Raw genomic sequence first — 11,913 nt, 5'->3', positions numbered from 1 at the left:
AAACAAACACAGCTTTACCATCTTAGAGTTCTGAAGTTACTCTGAAATGGGTCTCACTGGGCTAAAAGCAAGATGTTCCCTTTGGAGTTTGTTTCTAAGGGAAAATCTTTCCTGGTGTTTTCCAGCATCTAGAGGATTGAGTTCTTTGGTCATGGCCCCTTCTTCCATCTTCAAAGCTAGCTATGTAGCATTGTCAGATGTTTCTTTGACACTGACTCCTACCTCTCCTTCCACATTTAAATGATCCTTGTTATCACATGAGACCCACCCAGATAATCCAAAATAATCTCCTTGTTTTAGGGTCAGCTGATTAGCAACTCTTTTCCATCTACAACTGTGATTCTCACTTGCACATAACATACATTCACAGCCTCTGAGAATTAAAATGTGGAAATTTTCAGGGGACCATTACTCTTCCTACCATAAATATTATTAATGCAATTTGTTTTTTCCATCTTTAGAACTCAAAATTGTACATACAGGTGGTTCCTGACTTACAATGTTTTGTCTTAGGATTTTTTGACTTTACGATGGTGCAAAGGTGATACATGTTTGGTAGAAACCATACTTTGATTTTGAATTGTGATCTTTAGGGAGGGGCAGGGGGAAAGGGAGAGAAAGAATCTTAATGCAGACTTCATACCCAGGCTGAGTCAAACGTGGGGCTTGATCTCACAACCCTGAGTTTGATCTCATAACCCTGAGATCATGATCTGAGCAGAAATCAAGAGTTGGATGCTTAACCAACTGAGCTACCCAGGCACCCCTTGAATTGTGACGTTTACCCAGGCTGGCGATATGTGGTAAGATACTCTCTCTTAATACTAGGGAGTGGCAGTGTGCTGCAGCTCCCAGTCAGCCACGCGACCATGAGGGGAAACAACTGATACACTTACAACTATTCTGTTTTTCACTTTCAGTACAGTATTCAATAAGCCACCTGAGATATCCAATGCTTTATTATAAAATAGGTTTTGGGTTAGATGATTTGCCCAACTGCAGGTTGATATAAGTGTTCTGATCATGTTTAAGGTCAGCTAGGCTAAACTATGATGGTTAGTAGGTTAGGCGTATTAAATGCATTTTCAATTTATGATATTTTCAGCTTAAAATGGGTTTATCAGGATGTAACCTCGTCATAAGTTGAGGAAAATCTGTATAATATATTGTTTTTACTATCATCAATTTTCTATTATTGAGGGAGGAGAAGATAAATATTTAACTGAGATCAACTTGGGCTTAGATATATAGAAGATAAAACATGAAAGCATCTGGCATGTCGGTTGATCGACAGATTGAGTTTCTTCATGTTTATCTTTAACTAGAGTTCCAAATAAAAGATATTTGGACCATCCAGCCCTGGGCACGGCCTAATCATCGTGGGCCTGCATGTGATTTTCTCCTCAAGTCATACCAGAAGCAGAGTCAATCTAAGCCATCCAACACTCTTTGAACTTAACTTTATTTATTTATTTATTTATTTGTCATGTGGACATTTATTTAATACTTTCTATTTCAAGAAGATGTTGTGTATGTATCTTCAGCTGTTCTGGGATCCCCAAGTCCAGGTCCTGTCTGGTTTTACCTTATTGGAAGTTGATCTGGGTGGAGTAAGAAGTAGTTGTCTGTCACCAGCCCCTTTCTGTATTCCTTCCTTCAGTAATATCTTGTATCTTTAATTCGTGAGCATTTCCTGGGTTTTTTGAGGCCAAGATAGGCTTGCTACTTGATGACTACTATTACCACAAACTTAGATTTCAAATTTATCTGACCTGCAAAGTCAGCCACTACTTAGTCATCAGCTTTCCATTTTTCTAAGATGTTTGCTTGTCTGCTGTTTTCTCCCCCCATTCTCTTTGTACGTATGGGTTTATGCGTTTTTATTTATTTATTGTCATTTTAGTGGGGATTCAGGAGAAAGTGGAGATAAACAGTGTTCAGTAATCCATGCTTAGCCAGAAATCTGAGCATTTGATTTTAAAAATTATTCTTGTATGAAAATGGTTCCATCAGCCTGGTGTGCTTGCTTGCTTGCTTTCTTTTTTTTTTTATAATAATTTTTTATTATATTATGTTAGTCACCATACAGTACATCCTTAGTTTTTGATGTAGTGTTCCATGATTCATTGTTTGCATATAACTTAAAAAAAATCACTTTAAGTTTTTCAGTCCTTTATTACTGGAGAACTGTTCTGATCATTTCCTGAAAATAGATTCCCTAATTATCAATTACCATTTATTTCTCATTACTAACATATGATCTTTTTCTTTTATCTTGTGTTCCTCTGACCTGACAGTTTTCATCAACAAAAGACTGGAAGAATCAGGCAGACATGGGTAGCCCTACACACACACACACACACACACACACACACCCCTCACCTGGAGAAAATTTTCACTTTGGCATGCTGTGTAATGCTGCATCAAAGCCACAGGTGATAACTTTTCTATTTTAATTTAACCTTTCATGGTATTATTTAACTATCAAAAAATAACAAAAACAGACCTGTGGGTTGCCAGAATTTCGGCTGTTGCTGGCTCTGGAAGTTTCAGAAGTATGTCTCAGGAAGGTGATTATGGGAAGTGGACAATATCCAGTAGTGATGAAAGTCAGGAGGAAAAGACAAAATTAGACAAGCCATCTACTTTTTCCCTCCCCCATGCTGGGCAGGGAGCAGCAAACGAACCAAGATACACCCTCTGAGGCTAGGAAAGCTGCCCATAGAAGAAAATTAACACTTGTGAAGGTCAGCAACACAGAGTCACAAGTTTCACCTCCCAAAAGGCAGAAGAGTGGTTCCCAGGAAGACCTAGGTTGGTGTCTCTCCAGTGGCAATGATGAGCTGCAACCAGGAACACAGCAGAAGCAGGCTAAGAACATGGTGGTCAAAGAGGAGAGTGGCATTTCTTCTCCCAAAGACAGTGCCGCCCAAAGAACTGGGAATCATGGCCCTCCTGCCCACCATGGACTAAAAGAGGAGATAAACAAGAAGCTAAGGCTCACTTACATGCCCAGGCCAAGCCTTATGAAAACATTTCCCTCTGCCAGGAAAATGATGTTACTACTGTATGAAGAAGGCCCTCTGGGTTGTCATACACACTTCCGACCTCATCCATGCTGACTGTCACCAGAAAACTCAGGGAGAATGGTTGACCCCTTTATACCCACGGATTATCCATGGAACCACAGATCTGGAGAATCAGCAACACATTTTAAAGCTGATCTCATCAGCTAGTTGATGGCTTACAATGCTCCTTCACTCAAGGAGTGGATAGATACTGTCCACAAGCATGATATCTCTGAAACCAATGTTTATCTTATTGGATCAACTCCAGGATGCTTTCAAGGAAGTCGAAAAGATCACTAGGGACATTTTAGGCTTAGAAAGCTCCTGAAAGAGCATGCCTCATCCATACCTAAAGGAGAGTCTTGGCCAATAGTAGGTCAGTTTTCAAGCATTGGGTCTTTGGGAGCTGATGACTTGAAATGGCTGTGTTCTGAGTTTAAAGAAAGCTTGGCGACACTGGGGAAGGAAAGCAGGACCCCAGGGAAAAGTGCTGTTCCTCTTCACCTGATCTATCCTTCTGTGGAAAACGTGCAAACCAGCTTAGAAGAATATCCAGCTGGGGACTCTCTTCCCTCTAGCATCCAGATAGCTGAAAAACAGAATTGTCTCCATTCCTATTTTCACAAACGGTAGCTGACACATCTGGCTGCAACAATGCTATGCCACATATTAAAAGATATATGAGACCTTCTCCAGACTTCAGTCAAATTGTTTGGTTGCTTGTCACAAGCACAAATCTGTCCAAGACCACCTAGGGAGCATTAGAGAAGAACGGCAACAGCTGATGATCCATTCCTATGAGCTGGGGTCCTTTTCCTGCTGTCAGCATTTGGCCTGGACAGCTTCAAAGTAAAACAGAAATTATCAGGGAGCAAGGAGCCAGCAGCCACTTTTCCTGTGCCATATGACCTGCCTCCAGAACTGTATGGAAGTAAAGATCGGCCATGAATTTAGAACATTCCTTATACCAAAGTACCAGATACACATGGGAATATGTGGGTTCCCTCCTGAGAATATTCAAGTACTGTGAAATTTAGGTGTAAGATGTCAAGCCCCAAACAATGTTCTTATATGTACTGGATGTACACCCTTAAAGTTCTATCTACACCCCTAACAAAACTCTGCATAGCTCAAACAAAAACAAAAACAAATAAAACTTCAGATTCATTTTGATTTTATAAAATGATCTGAAACACACTTAAGCAAGGAGATAAAACCATGACATCATTTATTTCAAATACTTTAATCTTTTAGTAGTTCTGGGAGAAAAATAGTTGAATGGCATAACTAAAGCTACGTAAAGCACTTACATCTTTAGTATTTAAGCAAATACAGTTTATGAGCCAATATTATCACATGAGATATTTATATGCTTTTTGTGTAGTGTTTTACAATTACTGTCTGAACACACACATAAAACATCCAAATGTGCATTTCATAAAATATGACACATTCCTAGTATACTTAGGCCTCAGGAATACAGTGCAATGAGAAGGAACAGTAATATATAGCAAATTGCAGCCCTAATTGGGTCTCATAGTCTTACCCAAATAAATTTATTTTGTGAGACAATTTATGGATTAAAAGCAGATTCTCTTAAAATGAATGTTATATTTCTAAATTTATATCAGCCTTCTGCAAGAGATGCATACATGTTTTGTTTCTATGATATTTTTTGCCTATTTTCTACTAGGTCATTTGTCATTTTGTTATTGATTTGTAAACATTGTTTATATATTATGGTTATTAATCCTCTTATGGTATATAGTGCATTAATAACTTTTATTCTACTCTGATTATCTTTTAATCTTATACTGGTTTGAACCTTCTGCATGGAGTTTGTTTTTAAGATGTTATGCATTTTATGTAGTCAGATTTTATGATTTTTAATAATTCTCTTCTGTCATTGTTATTAGTTTTATTTCCTTTGAGGTCATTTATCCTTATTGTTCATTTAAGTTCTTCTCTTATATTGTTTATTTTCCTGAAACTATCTGGTGACGCGTATTTTGGGATAATGGTAGATTAGTAAAGGCAGCTGAATGTGGTTCCTCTGTATTGTGTCATGTCTGTTTTGCCAATAGGCCTGTTTCTTGAAATGGAGTGGTGAATGTAGACTTTGTATGTGTATTAGTATGTGTGTGCTCAGGGAGTGTTGACTAGCAGACTTTATTTTAAACCGAGTGACTGAAAAGCAAGCAAGCTTACTTTGTTTCATCTTACCTCTTACACAATTGTCAAATTACTTTTGGAATGAAATATTTAGAAGGTTAAACACCAGAATGTTAACAGAGGTAAGATTATGGGTGGTTTATTTTCACCTTTTAGTTTATCTGTGTTTCTGATTCTTCTAGCATGAAACGTTAATTCAACTTCCTCACATCCCTAAACAAAGAACAACAAAAGAATCGTGCTCAACTCCTCCAGTCTTTATAAGAGGGAATTAGTAGTCCTCTTTCTTGTCTGGATTCAGCCTATTCAACAGTTTGGGAAGATAAGATCTTAAGTAGAATTCAGAGAATGTTTCTAAGAAGTAAAACACAGTTAAAGTTCATTTATAAGTAAGGTATTAAAAGCAGTTTGTATGACTGTGGGTCACAGTGAGAGGTGCAGTAACAAATGTTGATGGGTGATTTTTTTTTAATGACCATGACTAAAATGCACATTTAATTATTCATCCCAGCCTATTCAAGGGGAATTCTATTACTTAGCCACAAATGACTTTGAAAATGAGGACACTGTGTACTACTTGTGCCCCACAAAGATTGAAGAAAGTCTCTTTGATATTAAGGAGTTGACAAACAGATTTAGGAGTCTATTAAAACAAGGAAGTAATATTATTTCCAGGTTGTAACAGTGGCATCTGTGGAAATCAGAAATATGAATTCTGTCAATAGACACAGCTCTCTGAGTGCTGAGTAGATATAAGAGGTAGGTGGGAGGAGGATGAACAGCCAAGTGGATGACAATAAATTTTGTGAACAAGCAACATCTTGTATTTGAATATTTTGTCTTTGTCTCCCAAAGATTGACCCAAAGGAGGCAACTGGAGAGGCAGGTTAGCACAATGGCTAAGGCCTTTACTTTTAGGTTCATGCAGACCTGGGTTGATCCTAGCTCATTCCTTACTAGCTATGTGACATTGGGCAGATTACCAATTCCCTAAATTGTAGTTTTCCAATTTGAAAGAGAGAGGTATTTAGTTTGTACTTCACAGTGTTCTTGTAAGGCTTAAAGTAAGTAATGTATGCAAAATGCATTTGTCATCTAGTAGGCACATGTTAGAGGTCATGAAGCTGAGACCAAATGAGATACTGATGGGGCTAGTGCAAATCTGGTGGGGCCACTGGTCAATTCTCATTCATGCATCTTGACATATCAGTAGCATTTGATACTTCCTCCTCATTGACAAATTTAATTCATTCTGGCTACTGGTTAACATAGTAATCTATATACAATACTCATTCCTAACCCTAGCCCTAACCTGAACCCTATGTTCTGATAACAAGTTTAATCATCATTAACAAATACTTATTCAGCCTTCACGTATTCCAAAACTCTTCCAGGTACTGTCACAGAAAGGTATTTGGGTGGGCCCTAATTACTGTAAGTTCAAAGTTCTGGTGTCCAGAAATTATAGAACATGGTAAACAGAATTCTTTAGGAAATGTCTTAATTAACTTTATTACTGTCTTGGGGTATTTTATAATATTATTATTATTATTATATTTTATAATAATTTATTTGGTAGTTTGCAATCATTCTTTCTATAATTACATACTGAGGATATAGTATGAGTTTCATACTATGCATTAAGAACTCCAAATTGAATGAAGCCAGTGGCCTGCCCTTGAGGGTCTCATAGATTATTACAGATGAACAGATAATTGGAACATGACATATTGTGACTGCCAAGAAAAATATGGACAAGATACAGTCTTGACACAAAGAGGGGAGTTTTCAGCTCTATTTAGTTGGGTCAAGGGAAGCTTTCATAGATGTGAAGATGATTGAACTTAGTTTTGAAGGAAAATTAGGAGCTCATTGGGGCCAATTTGATGGACAGGATGGGAGAGCATGATATAAATTTGTGAAGAGGGATTTAAATGTACAAAGAAACAGGTTATGGAAGTAACAAATTGGGTTGAGGTGCCCACACTAATCTGGCAGAAACATAAGTGGTTCTGTAAAATGCCTAGGAGAGGTGAGCAGGGACCAGTTCATAATTAGCTGAACTCTGTGCTAAAGAGATTTGATCTTTTGAAAGACTTCATTTCTAGAATTGAGCTGTATTGGGGAAGACCTTATGGGAGACTGAAAAAATATCAATTTATCTAGCCACACTTAAATGCAGTTTTACTCCCAGATGACTTTCTGAAGTTTCATACATTAAAAAATGTAATTATTATTGGATGTGCATATGTGTCTGCCTTGGTTAGTTCATGATTTAATTAATCTTCCAAATGGGTAACTTTTGTGAGTAAATGGTGGCATTAGCTGGATGGGATATTGGAACACAAGGAATAAACTAGGACTGATTCACACAAGCAAGAACATATGACCAACCAGCCTTGATCCAATTGGGCTGATGGCCCAGGTGGAGAAATCAATATTTCTGCTCTCTGGGAGCTCTCATCTTGAGTAAAGATGTGTAGGTGTGATGTGATGGAACGTTCTGTGATTGTGAACTCCATATATGGGAATAAAGGTGGGGTGGACTTAGATTTCCTGTCCTTCCATGTGGGTTAAAATGAGAGCTCAGAATGCTATAGCACTGAAAGCTCTTGTCTCATCTTGAAAAACTGTGACAGAGATCACTGGACAAAGAAATTGTGCTGCCTATTTCTCTTGGGAAGTCTGTAAACATGAAGCTGTTTCTGGTTCTCATTATTCTGCAGTTTGAGATACCAACAGGTAACTTGTCCAAATGTACCATGAAATCCTAGGAGATATTATTTTCTGTAGGAGTGGGATCAGGGCCTTTGAGATTGTTGGTATCTTGCCAATATCATCAAAAGTACTCACTCTCCTTAAGCCTGTTTCTTAGAAGAAGGCATTTGGGGAAGTAAGAGGTAGGAAGACATCAGGGCTGTACTCGCAGAAGTCTTCTCCAAAGGTAGGCATGAACCCATCATCTAGAATTATCTTTGTAATGTTGAACATAGTTTTCACTCAGGAACCCTGTCATCTCTTTTTCCATTCAAACTCATTTTCAGCCTTTACAACAGTAATGACAAGAGCACAAGCTTTGGAGTCATGTAGATGTGAAGTTAAAATATATCTTGACCACTGATAAGTTGTATGAACTGAGCTAATTATTCCCTTTGGCTTTTTTTTTTTTTTAAGATTTATTTATTTTAGAGAGAGAGTGTGGAGAAGGGTAGAGGGAGAGGGAGAGAATCCTTAAGCAGACTCCCTGCTGAGTGTGGAGCCCAATGCGGGGCTCAGTCCCAGGACCCTGAGATCACAACCTGAGCCGAAACCAAGAGTTGGATGCTCAACCAAGTGAGCCACCCAGGCATCCCTAATTATTCCCTTTGAATCTCAGTTTTCTCATCTGTCAATTGAGTATAATGACCCAATTTCATAATGATTGAATTTCATGTGAGGGAATGTCTTTTTTTTCCCTTTTTATTCCATGAGCTTGTCCAAATTTGTGTCCAGGGGCACATAAAGAATTTGAAACAGGTGATTTAGGACCTCAGTGCAATACTCCGAGTAGGTGACAGTTTTGATCTCTAGGGAGATGGGGTACACATGGGATTGAGTTTGATCCCTGGTCAACACATTTATCTGAGATAAAAAGGAAGATGGGGAGAGAGAGAGAAAGAAAGAGAGAGAGAGAGAGAAAGATTGAGATTGGAGCCAGGAGGATCATGGTCATGAAGACATAGACGCAGAATAAGGGAAGTTCTCAGCAGCATTTATTGCTGAGACCTATGAAGTCTTGTCTTGGCAAAGAGAGATTTTTACTGTTCATGTCAGTGAGTGTGAAACCCAATTTCCCTCTTAACTTAAAAAGTCCTGTCTGTGGTACTCTTTTAAAAGTTATTATGGTTCTGAATAATGCCATGGTGGCAAGTTGGTACTCTCTGGGGACACTGAACTGTGGGTAAGGCTCAGGGAGTGCTGACTTTGGAGCATGGAAGACCAGAGTCAGATTGGCCAGAGTCCAGGTGTGGGACATAGCTCCAGTTGATAACCATGAATTGATCTCTCTTCTTTTTTGTCATATAAGTTCTGATGTTCTCAGAGCCAGTTGGGTGTATCGGCTAGGAGCATTGGGTTTTGATGTTCTTAATTTGGGATGATTTTCAAGCAGAAGTCTCTTAGTTTTCTCTTATCAGCATAAGGTTCACTTTGGAAGTACAGGGGGACAAAGCTTGTGGGAACCACATGCTACTTCTACTCTGCCTTGGGAACTAATCTGCATTCCATGTTGTTTCCCGTGCACAGATACAGCACGACCCAGAAAATGCTTTAGTAATATAACAGGTTACTGCCGGAAGAAATGCCAAATGGGGGAAATATATGAAATTGCATGTCCAAATGGGAAATTATGTTGTGTTAATGAAGACAAAAATAAAAAATACAAGAAAGCCCCAGAGTCACCTCACTCTTTACCACAGCCTGATGAGAAGATAGACTATGTCATTTTACCTACCACCACACTTCTCACAGTGCAACTGTAAATCAAGCACTTGCTTCACTGGTCTCCACTCTTCCTAAATCAAAAGTGCCACCTCCTTCGACAGCCTGGAGCAAGAGAATTACCTACTTCTTCTGTGAACTTGATTCTCTATGTAATAAAATTTTATGCTTTTCTCTGGATTTATTTATTAAGGTATTCACTCATTTCTTTAAAAAAACACTATAACCATAAATGAATAGTTATCATGTTCCCGGCATTATACTGGTAAGATGGGTGATATAGAGATGAAATGAAAATGTTAGTAGAAGTGAAGCTAGCCCCTCCATTTTCTATGCAATTTCATAGCATTTCAAGTACTACTCCTCTTTTAAATGAAATTTCTTTTGTCTAAGCAGATCTTAATGTCCCAACTTTGTATGTGTAGGATAAATAAGGGTTTTGCTAACAACCAAGAATTCATTAAAAGAAGGCAAGATATTGAATATTTTCATAACATTTATTGGCCAGGTCTAATGGGCAGTGATGACAGCTAGTGATAATTCCAATACACGTTTCCCCTGCTATACAAAAGTAGCGCGATCCTGGGGCGCCTGGGTGGCACGGCGGTTAAGCGTCTCTTCGGCGCAGGGCATGATCCCAGCATTATGGGATCGAGCCCCACATCAGGCTCCTCCGCTATGAGCCTGCTTCTTCCTCTCCCACTCCCCCTGCTTGTGTTCCCTCTCTCGCTGCATGTCTTTTTCTCTGTCGAATAAATAAATAAAAACCTTTAAAAAAAAAGTAGAGTGATCCTATGAGAACTTTCATAGGCTAGAATGGTGTAAAGTGAAGAAGCAATTACCACAAACTTGTATGGAAAAATTTTTGAGTGTTCCAGACCCAAAAAATAATCTCTCTTAGGCTTTTCTGATACCTTAGGACACATCTTGCTAAGGGATGCACAAAATAAATCAAGATAAAACAGATGCTCACAGACACAGTTCAAAGCTATGATGGCTTGGTGCTGGGGTGCTGAGTGTAGGTCCCGGGGAAAGAGCTTGGTGAGGCCACTGTCACTGCTCAGGGTGCCCACGGCCTCTGTAATCATTTGCTGCAAAACAAACACTGAGTGCCATTTTTGCTTTTTGCCTTTTTTATGCAAAAGACAATATCTTCTTCAGATTTCTTGCCGTTAGTGAAAACAGGTACTAATGTAAGTCTTTTGTGAAAGTGAAGTGGTGTAGCTACAAACTTAAAAAAAGCAGGGGATATCTGTACATCATTTGAAGCTTATTTAATGTGTGTGCTCCATTTTCTTTTTAGTAGCAATTGGACCACTCGGTTGACACAAGTATTAGACAATATTACCCTTAGAATATTTGAAAACATTATATATTCAATAGTTTGTTTGTTAATAGTGTGAAATTTACAAGCTTTCAGTTACAAGGTGAATGAAGTCTGAGGATCTAATGTGAAAAGCAGTGACCATAGTTGAGAACACTGTATTGTGTAATTGAAATGTGCTAGGACAGTAGAACTTAAATGTTCTCACATACGCACAAAAACAAACAAAACCAAAAACCACCAAGTAAATATGGGAGGTGATGGGTGTGTTAATTAACTAGATGGTGAGGGAGTCCTTTCATGACAAACATACATATCAAGACACCATGATGTACCCTTTAAATATCTTACAATTTGTAAGTCAATTATACCTCAATAAAACTGAAAATAAATAAATAAAAATATGGTGAAATTTAAAGCCTTATAAATGAGAGAGATATATTTAAGAAGCTCATGAGCTAAATAAAATCTTAATAAGTCATGACGCTTTCCAGAAGAACAGAACAGAACATTTTGTGGTACCATCCATTGATGTTGCTTGGTTAAGGTATTGGTCATAAATAACTTTTGTGGAGCTACCATTTGCTCACCTGAGATAAAGAAATCAATGGGCCTATTCCTCCATGTGCAGCTTACCATCTCATTTCACGGGGCAGACAGAGACAGATATTTAGATGGATATGTTAACATTTTAAGAACCTATAAAGACCTTCCTTTTAATAGTTGTGGCTTTCGAGAATCCAAGGAGAAGTGTATAGGAAACAAGGACCAGACTAAATTGTAGAATTAGAAATTACTTTGTTGGGGGTGCCTGGGTGGCAAAGCGGTTAAGCGTCTGCCTTCGGCTCAGGGCGTGATCCCGGCATTGTG

The 11,913-nt window shown here is 38.4% G+C and overlaps 1 protein-coding gene and 1 pseudogene across 1 annotated transcript; both read left to right on the top strand.

Moving 5' to 3' along the window:
* Positions 1-530: 530 nt before the first annotated feature.
* On the top strand, positions 531-4,079 carry LOC100483901 (annotated as a pseudogene).
* Positions 4,080-7,933: 3,854 nt separating this feature from the next.
* Positions 7,934-9,760, top strand: DEFB128 (defensin beta 128). The gene is made up of 2 exons (XM_002930467.1): positions 7,934-7,982; positions 9,525-9,760. The coding sequence occupies exons 1-2, from the start codon at positions 7,934-7,936 to the stop codon at positions 9,758-9,760; spliced, it is 285 nt and encodes a 94-aa protein (XP_002930513.1).
* Positions 9,761-11,913: the final 2,153 nt, after the last annotated feature.

This window comes from Ailuropoda melanoleuca, chromosome 13, assembly GCF_002007445.2.
Source record: "Ailuropoda melanoleuca isolate Jingjing chromosome 13, ASM200744v2, whole genome shotgun sequence".
NCBI lineage: Eukaryota > Metazoa > Chordata > Mammalia > Carnivora > Ursidae > Ailuropoda > Ailuropoda melanoleuca.
Note: the sequence above shows the minus strand (reverse complement) of the source record. Positions and strands in the feature narration are given on the sequence as shown.

Bases quoted from the DNA above. Each gene is read 5' to 3' on its own strand.
- DEFB128 (XM_002930467.1), top strand. From the start codon at position 7,934: ATGAAGCTGTTTCTGGTTCTCATTATTCTGCAGTTTGAGATACCAACA. The intron at 7,983-9,524 runs GTAACTTGTCCA...TCCCGTGCACAG, and splicing joins GCAGTTTGAGATACCAACAG to ATACAGCACGACCCAGAAAA.